At 41.3% G+C, this 22,149-nt stretch overlaps 1 protein-coding gene and 1 long non-coding RNA gene across 3 annotated transcripts in view; one reads left to right on the plus strand and one right to left on the minus strand.

The window, feature by feature from the left end:
- Positions 1 to 13,886, minus strand: part of FBXW4 (F-box and WD repeat domain containing 4) — a 126,254-nt gene extending 112,368 nt beyond the window's left edge. Inside the window, exon 1 of the mRNA XM_061636224.1 lies at positions 13,515 to 13,886. Within this exon, the coding sequence (XP_061492208.1) occupies positions 13,515 to 13,738 (224 nt within the window). The 5' untranslated portion in view covers positions 13,739 to 13,886. The remainder of the gene's footprint in view (positions 1 to 13,514) is intronic.
- On the plus strand, positions 13,231 to 21,538 carry LOC133389130 (uncharacterized). Of its 2 annotated transcripts, none has more exons than XR_009764033.1 (3): positions 13,231 to 13,648; positions 14,815 to 14,916; positions 21,187 to 21,538. It is a non-coding gene; the product is annotated as an uncharacterized LOC133389130 (long non-coding RNA). The 2 variants fall into 2 exon arrangements; XR_009764034.1 differs by lacking the exon at positions 13,231 to 13,648 and adding an exon at positions 13,916 to 14,057.
- The last annotated feature ends 611 nt before the right edge of the window (positions 21,539 to 22,149 follow it).

Raw genomic sequence — 22,149 nt, forward strand, 5'->3', positions numbered from 1 at the left:
ACAATAGTTAAAAGCATTTTTATTCACAGAGGCATTTTAATAGAATACACTGAGTTTTATTACTGCTGCTTAAATGTAAGTTTGAATTGGATTTTTACTCAAGATGTTTTAACATACTACCACATTGTTTTAATTTCTATATGGTTGTTTTGCTATTTATTGTTTTATTACTCTTTGAGGGGTTCCCCCTGTTACGCCACCCTGAACTATTTTTGAAAGATAGGATACAAATCTGTTATTAAATAAATAAATAATCTTCACACACTCATGTACACATTTGAGAACCCTGGATCAATCAGGATATTACAACACATGTACACACATTAGTCAGCTGCACTACTATAGAAAACACTGGAGTAATATTGATGTACCCACAATAGTGATGTCTATGTGCGTATCTGCCCTAAGGAGAGAGGTTCTTCAATATTACCACTTTGAGTGACAAATTGCCACTGCAAAAACATTCCTAGCTCTCTCCAAACTGCTTAAGGTGGTATCCAGTGGTGCCACTCTGCAGACAGAAGGCATCCATCAGCAGAACAGGGAAGACGCCAATTTTTGGCTTTTTTTCCTCCCTCCCCCAAATCTGCTCTGGAGGGCTGGGGAACCCTCCAGAGAAGAGTTAAGAGGGCAAAGGGCTGCAGGGGAAGAAGGAAACCCCACAAAAAGCAGCCTCCTACCCAGTTCCACTGACAGATGCCTTCCATCAGTGGAGTGACACCACTGGATTCAACCCTTAACGTTTTATCATTCTGGCTCTCTACCAAAGAGATTCTGCCTTAACAACTCCCTTTGCCTTCAAGTCCGTGTTTAACCTATCTAAACAAGTAAGTCCATATAAGGCCACAATTTTATTTTTACTACCCAGCCTGCCTATATATACCTAAGTTAGGCTGCAATCCAAGACATGCTTACCTAAGAATAAGTCCCACTGAACCCAATGGAGCTTACTTCTAAGTAGACATGCAGTCTTAATCATTTGTGGTCTGCAAGGGGTGGGTGGGGAGAACTAACTTTTGTAAACCTTCCCTTTCTACTCATTACACATAATCTGGCAAGTGTCTGTTTACAAGCTTGCTTTAGTTCATTTATTGTGAAGTGTATAATGGTCTTGTGCTATTTTTTAAGAAGCTGAAAACCCAAAGCTCTCTACCAATTTTAGTCTCAGAATTTTTGAGATAGGGAAAAGAAGGAACAGAAAGAAACTCTTACACTGTCTTCAGGGTAGAAATAGATTACAACAATGCCATTCTATACAGGCATGGTTGCAGATTAAGTGAAAACACAGGAACATAGGAAGCTGCCTAGTCAGACCAACGGCCAATCTTGTTCAAGATTCTCTACACTAACTGGCAGCAGCTCTCCAGGGTTTCAGACAAGCACTCTTTTCCCAGCCCTACTTGGAGATGCCAGGGATTAAAAGCAAGACCTTCTATGTACAAAGCAGATGCTCCAACACTGAGCTATGGCCCTTCCCAAATATATTTTATTTTTGAATAGGCGTTTTTTAAAAGGAAGACCTAGGGCCAGATGAGCAGGATAGCTTGACCACTGTTGTCCATGCACTGTTAACCTCCCTGTAATGCGCTCTATGCGGGGCTGCCCTTGAGTTGGTCCGGAAGCTGCAGCTGGTGCAAAATGCGGCAGCACAACTGCTCTCTGGGGCAGGTATTGCCCACATGTCACCCTGCTGCTGAAAGAATTGCACTGTCTACCTGTTAGCTACCAGGCTAAGTTCAAGGTACTGGTTTTAGTGTACAAAGCCCTATGCAGCTTGTGACCAGGATACCTGAAAGATCATCTTACCACTTACATACCCAGTCAATCACTGTGCTCTGCAGCTGAGGGCCTCCTGTAGATACCATCTTATCAGGAGGTCCATTCCACGCAACATAGGAAGCGGACCTTTAATGTTGTGGCACCTACCCCTTGGAATTCCCACCCCTGACACATAAGAGAGACGCCATCTCTGTTGTCTTTTCGGTGCCTACTGAAGACCTTCCTCATTCAAGAAACCACTTAAGTAGAGAACTTAACCAAGTCTGCATCTGTGTTGGAATTGCTTTTTAGGATGTTTTTAAAGCTGTTTTGTTTTAATATGTGTTTTGAAGTCTTTTGTTTTTAAGATGTTTTAAGATGCTTTTAGTTTTTTCTTTGCCACCGAGGGCTCCTTCCAGGAGGACGGGAGGGATATAAATTTAATAAACAAATAAATAAAAAGTGTACAATGGATAAAACAGTGTCCAAGTTAACTACCACGTTGCTGATAATAAAATTCCAGTAACAAAGAATGCTTTGGACTTCGTGGAAGAGGGCTCGTCATTTCTGTGAAAACCAGGAAGCACTTTAAAAATGTTGTTTTACAAGACATGAAGGGAGCTTTGTTACTGATATTTTGTTCCTGAAGAACAGCATACAGTTTTTTCAAACTATGTACTCCGTCACCACGTGCATATACACACCATATATTGTAAGACAAGAGCTCTCTTTCTGCTGCAATTTACATTTGAGGCAAACCTCTATTAAAATCAAATAACCCTTTTCTGCTCCTGCAGGTGATTGATCTCAATCTCCTTCCTCCCTCTACCCTTCAAACCTCTGAAGAGGACAATAAATACAGTTGTGAATCTTGGCTTCCTAGATTCCATGTGCTCTGAAGCAAGTACTACAAATTCCACACTTAATAGTAAGTTCAAATACTCATGCGGACATTTACAAATTTTTACCCTGTTTGTTAGCACTACATAATCCATGATAGATCACGTTGGAGACATAATACCTTAAACAATCTACCCCACCTGCAATACACAGCTGTGCAGAGTACAGAATCTCATTCCATGCTGGTTTCCTAAGGATTCAAAGAAGAAAGAAAGCAGAAGCCACAATGTATAGTCACAAAGAGAGCAAATGACATCTACAGTTATTAGATGGGGCACCTCCAATACAACAGGAAAGTATTAGTAGTCATGCACATGGCTGGAAACCTGAGACATCTAACTGTTGATGCTTGAGCCAAAGAATTTTGGCATTATTTTCATGTTTGTGCAGATATTGCCTGGCATCCACAAGGTATGCCAATGTCCACCTCTTCTAGCCTTCTGGAAACAATATAAAACTTATAATGTAATACTGTAATGCCCGTTATAAAGACTGACAAAAAAGGGCAAAATAGAACAACTTGACCAGAACTTCTCCAAATCCTTGGGTAAGCAGAATGCTAACCTTCAAGACTAATATAGTATTTGTTTGTTTGTTTGTATTGTGCCATTCCACCAAATAATGCTCAAGGCTGCTAGCTAACAGTAATATACAAAGTAAAATATAGACCACACACATAGGTAAAACATCAATAAAAACACTAAAAAAACACACAACAGCCAGATGACCACACTGCAGCATTTATACTGGCCATACCAATCAGCTTACGAGTTCCAGCTCATTACTGGGACCAATTAAAGGTGCTCACATTAGTGTTTTAAAGCCCTAGGTCCCAAATATCTGAAAGACCATCTTCTTTTCTACCGACCCCTCAGGTGTTAAGATCAGCAGAAGGAGTCCTCTTCATCATTCCACCGCCCTCAGACGTACAGGGGGAGTGGCAGCCTGGGATCCCCTAGGCCAGCCTTTCCCAACTAGTGGGCCTCCAGATGTTGTTGGACCACAACTCCCATCAGCCTCAGCCAGCATTGCCAATGGTCAGGAAAGATGGGAATTGTGGTCCAACAACTTCTGGTGGCCCACTAGCTGGGAAACGCTGCCCTAGGCTGCAGGATCTCCTAAACGCAAAGATGCATTTGGCACCTTCACTATACAGTTCTTCTCATATGCTAAAGATGCAACTCTTTACCCTGGCCTTTGGCACGTGAGATAGATATATTTGGACCCACAGTTTTTCTGATTGTAGCACAGGGTAACTGATTTTAATATTGTATTTTTATATTGTTGTAACCCACCCTAAGACCTTCAGGTGAAGGACAGGCAAGAAATCCAGAAATAATAACAAAGGTCAAAGATCTGCCCGAATAAATGTGTCTTTGCCTGCTAGCTGAAATTCATCACTGAAGGGGCTAGATGGGCCTCTCTTGGCAAGGCATTCTAGAGCCCAAGAGCAGCCATCAAGAAGGTTCTCTCTCAAGCTCTTTCCAAATACTTCAGATATAGGTGGGACAGAAGGGAGGACCTTCCCTGATGATTTTAAAGCAGAGTTACGAGGATGCAGTCTTTTAGGTAAACTTGGTCTCAAGTTTTATAATTCATGTCAAGGACTTTATATGTTATAACCAGTGCTTTATTGTGCACCAAAATGGATTCACAGCCACTGAAATGGCTTTATAACATATGAGTCATGTATTCCCTATAACTGACCTGATCAATAGTCCAGCTACGGCATTCTAAACCAGCAGAATTTTCTGAACATTCTTCAAAAGCAACCCTACATAAAGAGTGTTACAATAGTCCAAACAAGATGCAGCCAAGGCATATTGTGACAAGATATGTTTGAGGGACAGAAACAATTGGCACACTAGCCTTAGCTGTGCAAAAGCATTTCCGGCCACTGCCAATACCTCAGCATCCAAGTTCAGGACTGAATCCAGGACTACATCCAAACTGCAAACCTAATCTTCAACAGAAATGCTATTGCATCCATGACAGACTGAATTCCGCTCCCTGATCTGCCTTTCCCCTAAGAGATTAAGCTTTAATTTGTTCTCCCTCGTCCAGTCCATTATCAGTGTCAAGCACTGACTTAAACTTGAACAGCTTCCTTGGAATTAGATGGAAATGAGAGAGAGTTGTGTGTCATCAGCATATTGGTGACACTGAACCTCAAATGCTTTGACAACCTCACTCAGCAGTTTCATGTAGATTTTAAATAACATGGCAGAGGGCACACAAGCTGGAACCCTGAAGGACAGAATGGAACCCTGAGGGACATCACAAACCAATCACTAAGGCATCAAATTGCAGACCCTCAGCACTACCTCTGCAATCCCCCCTTCCCACTTCAAGAAGGAGTAGAACCACTGTAAATTATTGCATTCATATGTGCCAGCCAGACAATCCAAAAGGATAAGCCAATCAGTTATACTGTAAAGCTGCAGAGAGATTCAGCAGAATTAACAGGCATGAACATTCCGTTCAGAATCCAGAACAGACTATCCACCACGATGGCCAAAGCTGCTTCCCATAATTAGGCCTACAGCTGGATTGAAAGAGATCTAGATAATTCACCTCATCTAAGAACACTTGGAGCTGAGGTATGTTCATGCATCTTACCCATAAATGGCATATTAGAGACTGACCATAAGTAATCCAGCATGGTGAAATTCAGGGAGTTCTTAGTTCAAAAATGTCAAACTAGAATAGTAAAAAAATAAAAAAAAACCTGGAAGTTATCAATGGAAACCGGCAGCTTTTTTCAATATTTGTTCTTTCTTTCTGAAGTCCTTTAAATAAGATAAATATGAACCTTCATAATTTTACCTAAAGTCAACACGCAGCAACTATCAACCCACTGTCTCAATCTTGCATCCACAAACATGCTCTGAGAAATATAAAGCTGTTGCTTGCATTACAATTACTGTAGTCCTAACTTATTCCACCATCTGGCCCATGATATGCAACTGTTATATGGCAGAAAAGTTGTTACAGGTAGTGTTTATTGGCAAGATTATAAGCAAAACTAAGGCCAAGGAGCAGGGCAGGCATTCTTACTGTTAGTGCCTACTACTGCAAGCCAAGAAGGGTGTAACCAGCTCACTCTGTGCCCACAGGTGAAAGAGCAGTACTACTAATACCATTCATTCATTCATTCATTCATTGGCGATCACTCGTGGCCGAGTAAGATTGTCTTCCAAAATAAGGTCAGAAGATGGTTGTGATGAGGATTTGCTTGACATGCCTTCCACTTAGCTCATTTGTCCCTTTCGCCCTGTACTCATGCTTCTTCAAAGTCCATAGCACCTTTGATAATAGCCAACCTCCATGGGCCAAAGCTTCCCAGGTCTCGATGCTCATGTTACATTTTGTAGATTAGCTTTAAGAACATCTTTAAACCTCTTTTGCTGTCCACCAATATTCCATTTTCCATCCTTAAGTTGGGAGTAAAGTAGCTGCTTTGGAAGACGGTGATCAGGCATTAGAACAACATGGCCAGTCCAGCGAAGTTGATGTTGAAGGATCATTGTTTCAACACTGGTAGTCTTTGCTTCTTCCAAAACACAAACATTAGTCCGTCTGTCTTCCCAAGTAATTTGCAGAATTTTCCAGAGGCAGCATTAGTGGAATCTTTCAAGAAGTTGGGAGTGGCATTTATAAATGGTCCATGTTTCACAGGCATACAGTAAGGTTGGTAGTACAATGGCTTTGTAAATAAGCATTTTGGTCTCCCTGCGAATATCCTGATCCTCGAACACTCTACGCTTCATTCGGGAGAATGTGGCACTCGCAGAGCTCAGACGATGTTGAATTTCAACATCGATGTCAGTTTTTACAGAGAGATGGCTGCCGAGATAGGAAAAGTGATCAACGTTCTCCAGCATCGCACCATTAAGCTGGGTTGATGGTGCTACAGAGGGACTAGTTCACACCTGTTGATGAAGCACTTTGGTTTTTTTATATTAAGCGAGAGCCCAAGCTTTCCATATGCTTCTGCAAAGACATTTAGGATAGTTTGAAGATCCTTCTCTGAATGTGTGGAGACTACATTATCATTGGCATGTTGAAGTTCTACGACAGAGGTTGTAATTACCTTACTTTTTGCTTTCAGCCTACTGAGATTAAAAAGCTTTCCATCTGTTTGATATATGATTTCCACACCATAGGAAGTTTCCCTTCAATAAGATGTAGAATCATAGCAATGATAGCAAATAAGGTCGGAGCAATAACACATCCCTGTTTTACACCTGATCCGACTCTGAATGGATTGCTCTGAAACCCATTGTTATCCAAAATTGTCGCTGTCATGTTGTCATGAAGGAGTCGCAAAATATTCACAAATGTATCAGGGCATCCAGTTTTCAGAAGGATGGTCCAGACAGCAGTTCCATTCACAGTATTAAAGGCCTTAGTCAGATCAATAAACACCTTACATAAAGGTCGATTCTGCTCCCTGCATTTTTCTTAAAGCTGTCGTGCAGTGAAGATCATGTCCACTGTCCCCCTGGAAGGGCGGAAACCATTTTGGGATTCAGAGAGGATATCTTCTGAGATATGTAGGAGGCAATTTGCAAGGATCCTTGCAAGGATTTTACCTGCGGTAGCAAGAAAAAAGATGCCTTAATAGTTCCCACAATCAGTTCTATCACTCTTCTTAAAAAGAGTGGTAATTATGGCATCCCTAAAGTCTTCCAGGATCTCCTCCCTCATCCAGATTTTTTTGATGAGCTTATGAACATGTTGTGTAAGTTCAGGCCCACCTTCTTTCAAGACTTCAGCAGGAATCCCATCAGGTTCACTAGCTTTGTTATTCTTTGATTAATGGCTTTACTGACTTCATCCAAATTAGGGGATAGTGCAAGCTCGTCTCTAGTTTGTTTTTGTGGAATTTGCAAGAAGACCTCATCAGTCACAATAGAGTTACGATTAAGGAGGTTGTGGTAATGCTCTTTCCAACGCAGTGCAATAGACTATCCTTAAGAAGTTTTGTACCATCCATTGAACGAAAGGGATTTGTGCCATAATTTGTTGGTCCATTAATGGCCTTTGTGGCATTAAAAAAGCCCCTTGCATGAGCATCTGCAAAATGCTGGATTTCTTCAACTTTCTTTATCTATCAGGCGTTCTTAAGTTCTCTAGTTCTTCTTTGGACCTCAGCCTTTGCACTGGCATAGATTTTTTTCTTAGCAGCACAGTTAATGTCTTTCTGCCATACCTGGAAGGCTTTCCTTTTCTTGTTGATGATATGTTCAATCTCACTATCATTCTCATCAAACCAATCCTGATGTTTCTTAGTTTGGTATCCAATAGTTCACATGCAGCAATAATTGAAGTCTTCAGTTTAATCCAGAGTTCCTCAACGTTTTCAGGGAGTTCTGTAGGTAGATGTTTCTTGAGAGTTGTTTGAAAGCAAGCTCACTTAATAGGATCTTGAAGGGCATGGATGTTCATTTTACGCCTTGATTTTCTTCCTTGGAGCCAACGTTGAGGAACAATATTAATGGCCATAGTGGACAGAACTAATTGGTGATCTGTCCAGCAATCATCAGCACTCGTCATGGCCATAGTGAGGAGTACATCATGACAATCTCTGGCATGGACAATTACATAATCCAGAAGAAGCCAGTGTTTCAACTGAGGGTGCTTCCATGATGTTTTTTAAATTTATTTTTCTGGCGAAAGAGTGTGTTTGTAATAACAAGATTATGCTCTGCACATTTAGTCAGAAGCAGAATGCCATTCAGGTTACTATTGCCAACTCCTTCTTTCCCAATGGTTTCTGGCCATAAATCGAAATCACACCCAACTCTTGCATTGAAATCGCCCAGGAGGATAATTTTATCCTCCTTAGGCATCTCTGATAAGATGGTGTCCAGCTGGGTATAAAAATGTTCCTTTATGTCTTCATCAGCATCTAATGTTCGTGCATAATCACTTACAATAGTTGCCTGCTGGGTTTTGGCGAATTTTAAACAGAGAGTTGAGAGTCATTCATTAATGTCAGTAGGAACTTCTGACAAGAGCTTCACAAGATTATTTTTAATAGCAAAGCCTACTCCACGTATTCGTTGTTCTTGTTCAGGCAGTCCTTTCCAGAGGGTGTAACCTCCTTTCTCTTCCTTCAATTGTCCTTCTCCTGCTCTTCGAGTTTCTTGGAGTGCTGCTATGTCAATATTAAAATGTTTCAACTCCCTCGCAATCCTCGCAGTCCTGCGTTCAGGATGTTCACTATCTATATTGTCCAGCCATGTCCGTATATTCCATGTTCCAAAATTCAATTATCTTTTGCGACCACTAAGTGGTGACCCCACTGGATGCAGTAATCCATTCAGGGTGAGAGATGAGGCAGACTATGTTAAGACCCCCTTTTTCCTAGCCCCCTCCCCATACAGGGTGAGCAGAGTGGATCCTGAATAGGACTGCTCAGTTGTGGATATAGCTGCCGAACTACTCAACTGCCTCAGTCCTTCAGCCAGGACAATTGAATCTGTATCCACCACCCATGTGCCGGTCCATGACTAGGGGCTTCCAGATTTCACAGTGCTGCCCCCATCGCCATTCGCCGATTGCCATGGGACTTTTGTTTTGGTTGGGAGACGCATCTGCGTGAATTTGTTTCATGTGGGGAGATCGGCACACAACGATCAACACCCAATCTTGACAGAAAAATGCTTTGATCCAATGGCATGGATACCACAACGATTGAAAATCTTTCATCTGCTGCAGCCTTCATCCGCCTTCACAGCCGTTGTAACATACACATTGGTATCCTCCACCTGTTCTGCCGTTGAGGACATTCTTGTATCATTCTTTGTCTGGTTCCTCTCCCTTGACCTTACCGCCATGGGTGACCCTGCTGGGAATACATGACTCCCGATAGCATCGCTCATAGGGTTCACTGGAACACGCAAGCCCACTCACCACTACAAGGTGACGATCCAGCAAGTGAAACTACTAATACACTATGCACTCAAATGTAGGAAGCCTTATAATGCCCATCAGTGATTGTTATATATAAGAAGCAAAATACAAGAAGAGGACAAGCCTAACTGTTTTCCCACCATGGTTCACAGGGTCATACTAATAATGCCATAGAGGTATTTTAAGAGACAGCTGTACAACAGGAAAATGCAATCAAATTAAGTCTTCAAGTAAAGCTGAACATTTAAAGTTACATCCAGAGGTTTATATATGCTTTCTCCAATATTTGTACATTTTTCTCAGCTAACTGCAATTTCATATTATTGTTCAGCCTTTCACTTTGGAAATAAGAGTAGATCTGCCATCTACTGCACCTGTTGTGCTGTATACCTGACTCTTCCTGTATCCAGTGTAGAGCTTATTCTTAATGAAAAATACAAAAATTCATTTCCTCAGAAGTAAACACAATATAGCACAGCACGCAGATCCCAGGTGTTAAAAGGTACAACAATCCTACAGCCCTCACCCCTGCCGATTTCAATGCAACAATTGCCTGAGACACTAGTGCAGAGGAAATTTCCTTTACTGCCTCTCACAACCCCAGTTCTTGATGCGTCTCCTTAGTTTTCCATTCAGGAGCATTTTTAAACAGATTAGTATAATAGGGGATTCTGAAAAGAGTGTTAAGTTCTGAAGCTACTTTCAAACTGTTCATAGCCACCCAAATAACTTTTTTTTAAAAAATGAAGTAAAAATTGTTACTTGGGCCCAGTAGTGTCTGTTTCAAGTTAAATAATGATTTCATGCCTCTTGACTCATGATTAACAGAAAGCGTTGGGTTTTTCAACTCACATTCTTCAGAATTATTTTTTTTAAAACACAGTGGAGGAAGCAACTAGAGGATCAGCTATCTTTTACTTGAGTCTAACCAACCGAGATGACTTGCTGGATAAAATGACAGTTATGGGAACTCTGGGGGAAAGTGACCAAGCTATACTTGAGTTCTTGATTTTAAAGGAAGCAAAAGCTGAGAGTAACGATACCTGTACCCTGGACTAGAGGAAAGCCAGTTTTAATACTCAGCACAATGGTAAGTAAGGTTCTGTGGCAAGTGACCCTAATGGGAAAAGGAGTCCAAGATGGGTGGGAGGTTTTAAAAAAGGAAATTCTAAAGGCACAATGGCAAACAATTCCATCAAGGAAAAAAGGGGGAAGACAGCAGAAGAAGCCAATGTGGCTTCACAGAAAGCTTAGAAATGACCTGAAAACAAAAAAAAAAGACACATACAGAAAGTGGAAGGAAGGCCAGGCCACAAAGCAAGAGTAATGGTGTCAGGAAGGCTAAAGTTGAGAATGAGCTGAGGTTAGCAAGAGATACCAAAAGCAACAGAAAAGCTTTCTTCAGGTATATCCAAAGTAAAAGACAGAGAAAAGAAATGGTGATACGGCTACTCAATGAGGATGGCAAAATGATAACAGGTGACAAAGAAAAGGCAGAAGTGCACAATTCCTTTGGCTCATTCTCCCAAAAGAGGGTCTATCACCCTCCTGGCAAATGTGACGTTAAAGAGCCAGGACTGCAGCTTGAGATGGATAGGCAAATGGCCAAGGAATACCTAATCACTTTGAATGAGTTCAAATCTCCAGGGCCCAATGAACTGCATCAATACCAAAATTCACCAGCTACCACTAACCAGGTTCCCCAGGATTTGAAGCTGGTTACATAAGAAGCTATGTATTTGAACATGGGGCCTTCTGCTTACAAAATATGTACTGAACTATAGCTGCTTCCCATACTCCTTCACAAAAGACTATTTATGCAATGGTCACTACTAATAAATTAAGTTTTAAAATATATAATTTATATCTAAAAGAGTTGTAGTAAATATATAGCATAATATCTACGTGGTTAGTATTCCAGTTGGAATGTTAACCAGGTTGATGTGATACTGTATCTGTTGCACCCAATTACATCATGGGGCAATTTTTCCACACATCTCATCAGAAACCTAAAGAAGCAGGGCAGTGGTAGAATTTTCTTCACCACATGACAATGATACAGAAAACCTGTTTCCCACACAATTGCAGACTTAATGATCCATGCAAAGGGAAATTATACATTATACACTTTCAGTGATACACTTAAGCAAATCAGGAGGAAGGGGGGAAGCAGGGGAGGAAAGCAAACCAGGACCACAGTAAGTTCCTGCCAGGGCTGTGGAGTCGGTACGCCAAACCTTCGACTCCGACTCTGACTCCTCTATTTTTCTACTGTCTGTTGCCAACTCCGACTCCACCCAAAATTGCTTCCGACTCCACAGTCCTGGAAAGTGCTGTAAATGTCTTTTTAAATTGGAAGCTCTCGTAGGAGCATTTTTATTGCTGCCTTAATATACGCTGATCTTGGCATCACAACATTTGTGTCTTGGCATCACAGGGTCTTGTGTCATACACTGACACACAAAATGTTTTCCATCTTGAGTTATGGTGAAATGCTCAACTACAGCTGACTTCATGGGAAGCTTCTTTGACATTTTGAATTTATATTTTAAAAAATGTGTCAATCAAAAATTATTTTGAAGCTGGAGTCGAAGTCGGTACATTTCTACCGACTCCGACTCCACCCAAAATTGCTTCTGACTCCGACTGACTCCACAACTCTGACTCCACAGCCCTGGTTCCTGCTACGCTTAGTGTATTGTTTTTAACAATGCAATTTTGCATTAACTTCATCCCTTAAGTATTGAGTGGCGCTTAAACAATCACCCTGATCAGTAATTAAGCATAGGTCTGAGAAGATCCCATATAATTCTTGATGTCACCCCAGCCTTGACTCATATATTAGGTAAACTAATTAGCAATCTGATATTGTTACACTTGAGGGGCACTGGCTATCCCCCAATAATCACAGCAGACCCACAACTACTACCATGGCACCAGGAATACACAACACCAAAATCAGCATTTGAATTTTCCACATATGTAAACTGAATGAAAAGGTCCATAGTGACCAGGAAGTAAACTCAGTTTTCCTCCATTTTTATGTCCAATTAACAACATTTGGAAATCCATATTTGAGAATCAAGGCATTTTGGGGTGTCACATAGAAATGCTGTTAGACCCTAGGGCTATTAGGAGTTCAAGGCAAAATAACTTGTCCATAGGTCCCAAATTGTTGCTTTAACCATATAGAACCAGGGTTGCACAGCCCAACAGAGAACCCAACCCAAGATCAGAGATTCTCATATATACCAGAGGCTGAAGTCCAATGAGTTCAATGGGACTTACTCCCAGGTAAGTGCGTATAGGACTGCAGCCGAATTGGGCTATCCTGCAGTTACAAGAAGAAAGCCTACCCATTTGTTCCGGGAGCATATTTTAAAAAGACATATATATCTTTGTGTGTGTACCCTATAGTGTGCCTCCAATTTTAAACGAGACGGGGTGCGGATGGGGGGAAGAGGCACCTTGCCCGTTATTAAAAGTTCGGCATCCTTTACCCTAGTAAGAAGGGTCGTCATAACAGCTCAGTCCCTTGCAGAATACCAGGTCCAAGGATGTGTGGTCTAATAACGAATGGCAAAGACCAACTCGTGTGCCAGGCTATCTGGCCATGGGTCGCAGGCTAATAGCTCCAAGAGCAATGAAGATAAGCACAATTCGGCCCTTGAACGAACCGTGTATCTTAGGCTGCTTCTTGCCCATTACCTCTCCCGACCCTGATCTCCGCCCCACCACTATTCCGTCCAGACTCCTCCAGGGGATCCACAGCCGTAATTCTTCCCTCCTACCTTACCGCGGCCACGGCGCTTCAGGGACCCACCTCCCCTAACAGAGCGGGCGTGGCCTTAGTTACAAGGGCGCCCCTTAGCAACCAACTAGGCCGCGAAGCCCCGTATTTTCCCAGCCAGCCTTTCCAAGCCCCAGGCGCTTACAGGTCGGCGCCAAGCGCGCTGAAGCCTGCGTTGAGACAGGAACGGGCGAGGCGCCTCCAGAGAACATCCCGAGAAGTGAAGCGGCAAAGGCGGCGGCAGGTCTGGCCCAGGCGGCCCAAGGCCCGCGCGTCCAGGTACGAGCAGATGAGCAGCAATAATTCCTCCGGCAGCGCCCACAATGGGCAGCGGTTTTCGGCCTGCGGGGGGCTACCCGGCCTCCCCATGGGACAGCGGTCTCGCCGGCCCGGGCCCGGCAGCGACAAACTCAAAAACGGAGCAGCCGCTGCTGGGCCCGGGTAGGCCGCCGCTAGTCCGGGGCGGCCGTTTCTCCCTGCCTGGTCGGTCAGTCACATGGGTACGTCCCGCCCTCGGGAGACCGGCCCTCGGTAATGTATTAATTGGTTCTGGGATTATTTTAGGTCGAGAAAAGGAAGAAGGAAACAGAACGACTCCTTTTTTCCACGGCAGGCACACATTGATCTCCACAGAAAACATATTGTCAAGTTAGGATCCTCAAACTTCTTACATTGGAATATGCCGATTGTAGGTAACAGCCCACGCATGCAGGCTAAGCGTTAAATAGCGGGGCATCGTTAGAGAACTGGTCTAGGGTAACGTGCTATCTCACTGTTAAGTAGTAGGCGAGATATACTCGCACGCGCTTTACATTAGGGGGAAAATAACATTGATTTATGTTACAGGGTTGCACTACTTAATAGTGAGATAATATATGTGCTTTGAACATTCAAAAAATTCTATATGAATGCTAAGTGTGTTATCTCTATAGCCCAGTCGTGTGCTTCTTCATTCCCCATTGAAGTAAACGTTCACTGGAGCTTATTTCCCAGGCAAAAGAGCATAAATTACAGCCTGTGTCTTATTCATTCCTTAAGTACACAAAAAGAAGATGGATTTTGCAGGGCTGTTGTTTCAGAATTAAGAAAAGATTCCTGTACATGCTGAAATAGGATGTGGCTTATGTCACAATAAATTTAAGTCTGAGGTAGAACGAACACCTGTGTTATGGACTGAAGCTCAGTGTCTTAAGAAGTGCATAGCAGGCAGAAGTCCCACAGCTGAAGCCTTTCGTATTCACATTTGCTGCTGGTGTATGGTCTTCAGACAATAAAGTGGCTATCCAACTTTGAGCCGCTGCAGTTTTTGTCTTTTTAGAATTGTCATATCTGAAAATAAGGGACAGTCTTCACGTTCTGTGAAACAGAGAACTGTTGAATTATGTCACCTCAGATATTCTGAAATAGAGAAAATAATTGAAAATAAGATGTCTCTTTGATTAAAGAACTGAACATCTGAACCAAACAACCCAGAAGAACAAATACCCTGTTGTTCCACAGATCTTCTAGCATGAGGCTACATAGAATGCAAATCCATAATTCCCTGAGTAAGTTTAAAAAAAAAATCCAGTTACCCTACATCTTCATCCATGCACTATTTATTTATTACATATAGACTGCAATCTATACCCACTTACCTGGGAGTAAGTCCTATTGAACACAATGGAGCTTACTTTTAAGTAGACATGTATTGGATTGCAGCCATACTTTGTTTAAAATGTTTTATTGATTTTATCTTTGTTTTTAATTATGGTCTTATATATATTTGTTTTTAATTGGTATGTGTATTTTAGTCATGTTTTATATGTGATTGGACTTGTACACCTCTTGGAAAAATTTTTTATAGCAAGCAGTTTATACATTTTCTAAATAAAAGAAATAAATATTCTGCTTTTTCCTCTGAGGAGCCCCTCCATGTTATCCTCACAGCAACCTTGTGAGGTAGGTTAAACTGAGAAATGGCAGTGGCTTGGTTCACATGCCACTTTAAACCATAATTTAAAATAAACAAGTTTTGTCTTTAGTTTACCACTCTTGGCTTATTTCAGGGAAACAAGCACTAGGTTCACACATAACTCCAAGCCAGTCTCTATTTCCTCCCCAGTATGCTATAGAAAGAAGCAGAGCCAAGTGAAGCTTCGTCATTTGAACTGCAGGAACTGTCTCTTCACATTAAGCCATGTTGTTGTTGTTGTTATGTGCGTTCAAGTCGATTACGAATTATGGCGACACTATGAATCAGTGACTTCCAAGAGCATCTGTCATGAACCACCATGTTCAGATCTTGTAAGTTCACGTCTGTGGCTTCCTTTATGGAATCAATCCATCTCTTGTTTGGCCTTCTCCTTTTCTACTCCCTTCTGTTTTTCCCAGCATTATTGTCTTTTCTAGTGAATCATGTCTTCTCATTGTGTGTCCAAAGTATGATAACCTCAGTTTCATCATTTTAGCTTCTAGTGACAGTTCTGGGTTAATTTGTTCTAACACCCAATTATTTGTCTTTTTCACAGTCCATGGTATGCACAAAGCTCTCCTCCAACACCACATTTCAAATGAGTAGATTTTTCTCTTATCCTCTTTTTTCACTGTCCAACTTTCACATCCATACATAGAGATCAGGAATACCATGGTCTGAATGATCTTGAATATAGTGTTCCATCATACATCTTTGCATTTGAGGACCTTTTCTAGTTTTCTGGTAGCTGCCCTCCCTAGCCCTAGCCTTCTTCTGATTTCTTGACTATTGTCTCCATTTTGGTTAATGACTGGGCCGATGTATTGATAATCCTTGACAAGTTCAATGTCCTCATTGTCAACTTTAAAGTTACATTAATCTTCTGTTGTAATTACTTTAGTCTTTTTGACGTTCAGCTGTAGTCCTGCTTTTGTGCTTTCCTCTTTGACTTTCATCAGCATTCTTTTCAAATCATTACTGGTTTCTGCTAGTAGTATGGTATGTCTGCATATCTTAAATTATTGATATTTTTCTCTCCAATTTTCACAACTCCTTCATCTTGGTCCAATCCTGCTTTCCGTATGATATGTTCTGCCTACAGATTAAACAAATAAGGTGATAAAATACACCCCTGTCTCACACCCTTTCCTATGGGGAACCAATTGGTTTCTCCATATTCTGTCCTTACAGTAACCTTTATTCCAAAGTAGAGGTTGCACATCAGGACAATCAGATGCTGTGGCACCCCCATTTCTTTTAAAGCATTCCATAGTTTTTCATGCTCCACACAATGAATTGCTGTAATCTATAAAGCACAGGGTGATTTTCTTCTGAAATTCCTTGGTCCATTCCATTATCCAGCGTATGTTTGCGATATGATCTCTGGTGCCTCTTCCCTTTCTAAATCCAGCTTGGACGTCTGGCATTTCTCCATATATGGTAAGAGCCTTTGTTGTAGAATCTTGAGCATTACTTTACTTGCATGGGATATTAAGGCAATAGTTCAATAATTACTGCGTTTCCTGGGCTCCCCTTTCTTTGGAATTGGGATATATATTGAACGCTTCCAGTCTGTGGGCCATTGTTTAGTTTTCCATATTTCTTGACAAATTTTTATCAAAATTTGGACAGATTCACTCTCAGTAGCTTGTAGCAACTCTATTGGTATGCCATCTGTTCCTGGTGATTTGTTTCTTCCAAGTATTTTAAGGGCAGCTTTTACCTCACATTCTAACATTTCTGTTTCTTCATCATATGGCTCCTCCGTGAATGAATCTGTCATCCTGGCATTTCTTTTATAGAGTTCTTCAGTGTATTGCTTCCATCCTCCTTTTATTTCATCTCGGTCAGTCAGTGTGTTCCCTTGTTGATTATTCAGCATCCCTACTCTTAGTTTAAATTTCCCATTAATTTATCTAATTTTTTGGAACAGGGCTCTTGTTCTTCCCTTTTTGTTGTCCTCTTCTATTTCTATACAATAACTATTGTAATAGTTCCCTTTGTCCCAATGTACTAGTCGCTGTATTTTTGCATTTAGGGTTCTGACCGTGTTTCTATCTCCTTTTGCTTTTGCTTTCCTTCTCTCTTTAACCATTTTAAGAGTTTCTTCAGTCATCCATTGAGGTCTTTCTCTCTTTTTAACTAGAGGTATTGTCTTCTTGCATTCTTCCCGGACCATGTCTCTGACTTCATTCCATAGTTCTTCTGGTTCTCTGTCAACTAAGTTTAAGGCCTCAAATCTGTTCCTTATTTGATCTTTATATTCTTCTGCGATGTTATTTAAATTGTATTTTGGCATTATGGTTGCTTTGTTGTTCTTTAGTTTTACTCTGATTTTTGATACGACCAGTTCATGATCTGTACCGCAGTCTGCTCCTGGTCTTGTTTTTGCAGAAAGTATGGAACTTCTCCATCTTCTGTTACCAATTATATAATCAAATTGATTCCTATATTGACCATCTGGTGATGTCCAAGTGAACAGTCATCTTTTCAGTTGCTCAAAAAATGTGTTTGCAAGAAACAAATTATTGGCTTCACAGAACCCTGCTTCATTTCTGTCTCCTAAGCCCCATTTTCCCACAATTCCTAGTTCTTCTCTGTTCCCTACTTTTGCATTCCAGTCCCCCATGATTATCATCATATCTTGTTTTGGTGTGTGATCAATTTCCTCCTGTACTTCTGCATAAAATCTCTCAAATTCTTCTTCTGCATTTGACGTTGGAGCGTAGACTTGTATGATGGTTATGTTAATAGGTTTCTCGTTTAATCTCATTGATATCACTCACTCAGACCTTGTGTTGTAGCTCCTAATTGCTTTTGCTACATCACTTCTCACTATTATAGCAACCCTGTTTCTTCTTGATTTCTCATTTCCTGTATAAAATATTTTGTAGTCGCCTGATTGAAAATGTCCTATTCCTGTCCATTTTAATTCACTCACACCAAGTATTGTAATGTTGATATGTTCCATTTCTTGCTTGACAATTTCTAACTTTCCCTGGTTCATGCTTCTCACATTCCATATTCCTATTGTGTGCGTCGTACAACTCCGGACTCTCCTTTTGCATCTGTGCGTGTCAGCCTCTGGGCTTCCTTTCGGCTTTGACCCAGCTGTGTCATTAGTCACAGCACTACTCGTACTTGTCTTTTGTTCTTCCCCAGTAGCTCAGAGAGTGCCTTCTGACCTGGGGGTCTCATATTCCAGCAGTATCTCATGTTGTATTTTGGATACCCTGTTCATAAGGTTTTCATGGTAAGAGGTATTCAGAGGTGGTTTACCATTGCCTTCCTCTGAGTTTGGATGCATCTTAGTCTGGTGTCTCAGCTTTGACCATTCCACCTTGGGTGCCCTTGCTAGGAGTCTAGCCTCTTGGTCTAGACTCCTAATGGCATTGCTCTCAGCTTCTTCAACACTCTCAAACCCCCTCACCACGTTAAGGTGTGCATCCTAAAGGGGGCATTAAGCCATAGTTTATTTTAAAACAGCAGTGGGAGACTTCCAGCTCCTGAACCTAATTAGGCCACCAGGCCTCCCCACGTGGCCCACAGCACCATGCCTGCCTATCATGTAGCCTTGTGAGGATTTACCAGCTAAGCAGAAAACAAACTTAACATCCTGGGTTTTGGTGAGCAGTGGAGTCATTAGCCTGTCACAAAAGATGGTTTTTGTTGGACGATATTACTGTGAGCTGTTGCTGCAGTTGCATCATGTGGACAAGCAACATGTTGTAGTCAACCATGATGCCTCTACTTATGAACAGTTGGTGAAGGATGTAGGCAGTCAGTCAGAGCAATCCAAAGAATAAGAAGCCAGCATAATTTACATTGGGGTAAATTATGCTGGTGTAATTTACCCCTATTCCAAATTCTGTTCAGGAGCAAGGCTACTGCTGGCTGAGCCAGCCTCAGCCTGGCAGAAGAAAAACAAGCCTTTAAAGTAGAGTCTTCAAATTTGCCAGTGTAACTTCCACTGAGTTGCTGGGTCACATGGCCAAACTGAACAGAGTTTGGAATAGGGATAAGTCTCCCCTTGCCCTGTCCCACCACTGCCACTCCCCTGGAACATCCCTTTTTTAAGACTTGCTTTGACTGGGCTTCAGCTAAGCTCAGCCCTGAGATCCACCTATTCCAAACTCCATTCATCCCAGCAGATCTTGGGTTTGCATTGCTCTCTACATGTGAATGATGTGTGAATTCCAGAGCAGACATATATCACTCTAAAACTTAATGATAAACTTAGATTTGGATATGATATGCTTATTACAAGAATGGTAGTGCTATGTTTGGTTTTTAAAAAAACAGCCAAACATATTAACGTTTCTATTTACAATTTTTCATACACTGCTTTGTGTCCTTATTGTAGAAGAGCAGGTTATAAATAATAAATAAATAATATCACCAGGTGTCATATGATGATAGGCATGAGATGCTGTGGGACCAAAATGAATAGGAAGAATCAGGAGAGCACTCTAAGTGCAAATTCTTCCTTTCAATCCACTAGTAGAATTTGATGCCCTTTTAAATTGGCACCTTTTTCTGTCACTGCACAAAGGTGCCGAATCTGGAAAGAAAAATAAGAGTGCATTTAGAGCAGGTGTTGGGAACCTTTGGCCCTCCAAATGTTGCTGAAATACAACTCCCATTAGCCCCAGCAAGAATGGCCCATAGCCAGGGATGAGCATCAACATCTGGGGGGCCAAAAGGAAGAATTGAAAATGCACTCAGTATGCACCCATTTGATGCTGAATTACTTGATGTCAGCTGACATCAGGTGATTGGCAGATAGATGGCCCCACCCACCTGTCTAATGGCCCACAGAAGTGGAGGAGTTTCATATCTGGCCCACCTGCCGGATCCATTGCCTGATCCCTGGTTACACTCCTGACATGTAAATCAGGCCAGTGACTGGGCCAAGGTCATACAGTGAGCTTCTTGGCTGAGTGGGAATTTGAACCTGGGTCTCCCTGTGTTAGTCTGACACTCTAACCGTTACACCACAGTGGATCTCTATTGAGATACAACAAGCTGGTAGCAAAACAATCATAACAAAATATATAATTATTAATTAGTAGGCATCATGAGATTATGCTAGGGATGATAGGGCCTGCTGTATACCCAGTTAGCATGGGGGCATCATCTCACAAACATAATTACAAATGACTGTTAATCTTAGGCTAATTAATTTATCTTAACAGTTAATCACAAATATTTCAGAAGATACGCTGTGGAAGGATGAGAGAATCACCCATTATGGAGCTGGGGTCCATTATCATCCTCAGGCATATTGTTTTAGCGTTAAATATTCATTACAAAATAATATGGCAGCAGCCACTTAATCCCATTTAATCCCGGAGCTAAAGGATGACATAGGGCAATGATGCTTAAGTGCATTCATTTTAATTAGTATGTGTCTTTGGAGTCCCTGCCTGCCATCCCTGTAAGATCTCAAAGTGTTTGGGTATTGATACCTGTTGTCCAGCGTGTAGACACCACTTATTCCTTTATACTCACATACTTGGGAAAACAGGGAGTAACTAATGAAAGTTACTAATATCCAACAAAATGCACATATTGCAAGATTCCCTTTGCATAGAAACATATTGTGTCTTTCTGCAACATCTCTGCCAGTATGAGCTGAGCCACTCTGAGGACAGGTTTTGTTCTCAGTGTGAATTGCTCCAAGTGCAGCCATTCACTTTTATGGATGAATATAAAGTCATGCATTCAGGGACACTACTGTCATGGAAAAAAGTCTATTTCTGGTCCTTGGCAGCACCAAGTATCAAGAATCTGAGGCACTGTATTATTGTATTGTAATATTACTATAAATGCCTGAAATAGGTTATCTCTCCTTTTATTTCAGAGTCAGTGGAGCTAAACGTTGATGAAGATAATATCTTCATACTGTGCCCTTGAAATGGATCTATTACATGTTAACCATTTGTAGCTGAAAACAAAACTTTGTTCTTCATCAGTCACATGATCATCAAAGACGCACAGGATGTTCAGAATGTGACAAGAGGTTGGGATACAGTCTTTGTTATGATTCTTGAATGGAATAAAATAGCTGATGCTAAATCATATGCTGCAATGTTTCCACTGGTATATGACCATATATGTGTTAAGTATCCTTTGGAACCTGATAATAATTGTAGACTTCAATGCCATATAACTTGCTGACAATATTCCATCAATAAAGCAAAGCTGAAAACAAACTTGAGACAATCAGACAAGTGTGCTTTTCAGTCTTTACATCAAGTAGAGCAGCTAGGTAAGTAAGGCATCATTTGATTCAACACAGTCCATAGTCACCCAGTCTCCTAGTACTAGGAGCCAAATTAAGCCTCTTCTTTTACCTCTGAATTTGGAAGAAAATTTTCTGTTTATAATAAATTCTGAAAAAGCATCATATGAAAGAAGCCGAGTTATTAAAGATTACAGAGGATTGAGCTAAGAAAACTGTGGAGTACATCGTCATAAAAGAACACTCAAGCAACCCGTATATGTAGATGGCAGCAAAGCAATTAAACATTCATGTAGCAGGTGGAGATGCATTTGCATGAGAAGTAGTTTACCACCCCAGTTGTTATGAGATATTCACAGGTAATTACTCACATCAACAGATCTGTTTTGTAGCAGCCACGAGTTCAAAATGTGTTGCAGGGAAGTGTGAGAGAGAATTTGTTGAGATCATTGAGAGGAAATTCTTTGTGAGAAATGCTGTTAGCTTCATGTGGAACTCTTGCACATCTACAATCTGTATGTTACTCATGGAGTAAATTAACAGCCACCTGTCCAAAAAAGGTTTACACACCAAGTTAAGCAT

The sequence above is a fragment of the Rhineura floridana genome, chromosome 7 (assembly GCF_030035675.1).
Source record: "Rhineura floridana isolate rRhiFlo1 chromosome 7, rRhiFlo1.hap2, whole genome shotgun sequence".
NCBI classification, from domain to species: domain Eukaryota; kingdom Metazoa; phylum Chordata; class Lepidosauria; order Squamata; family Rhineuridae; genus Rhineura; species Rhineura floridana.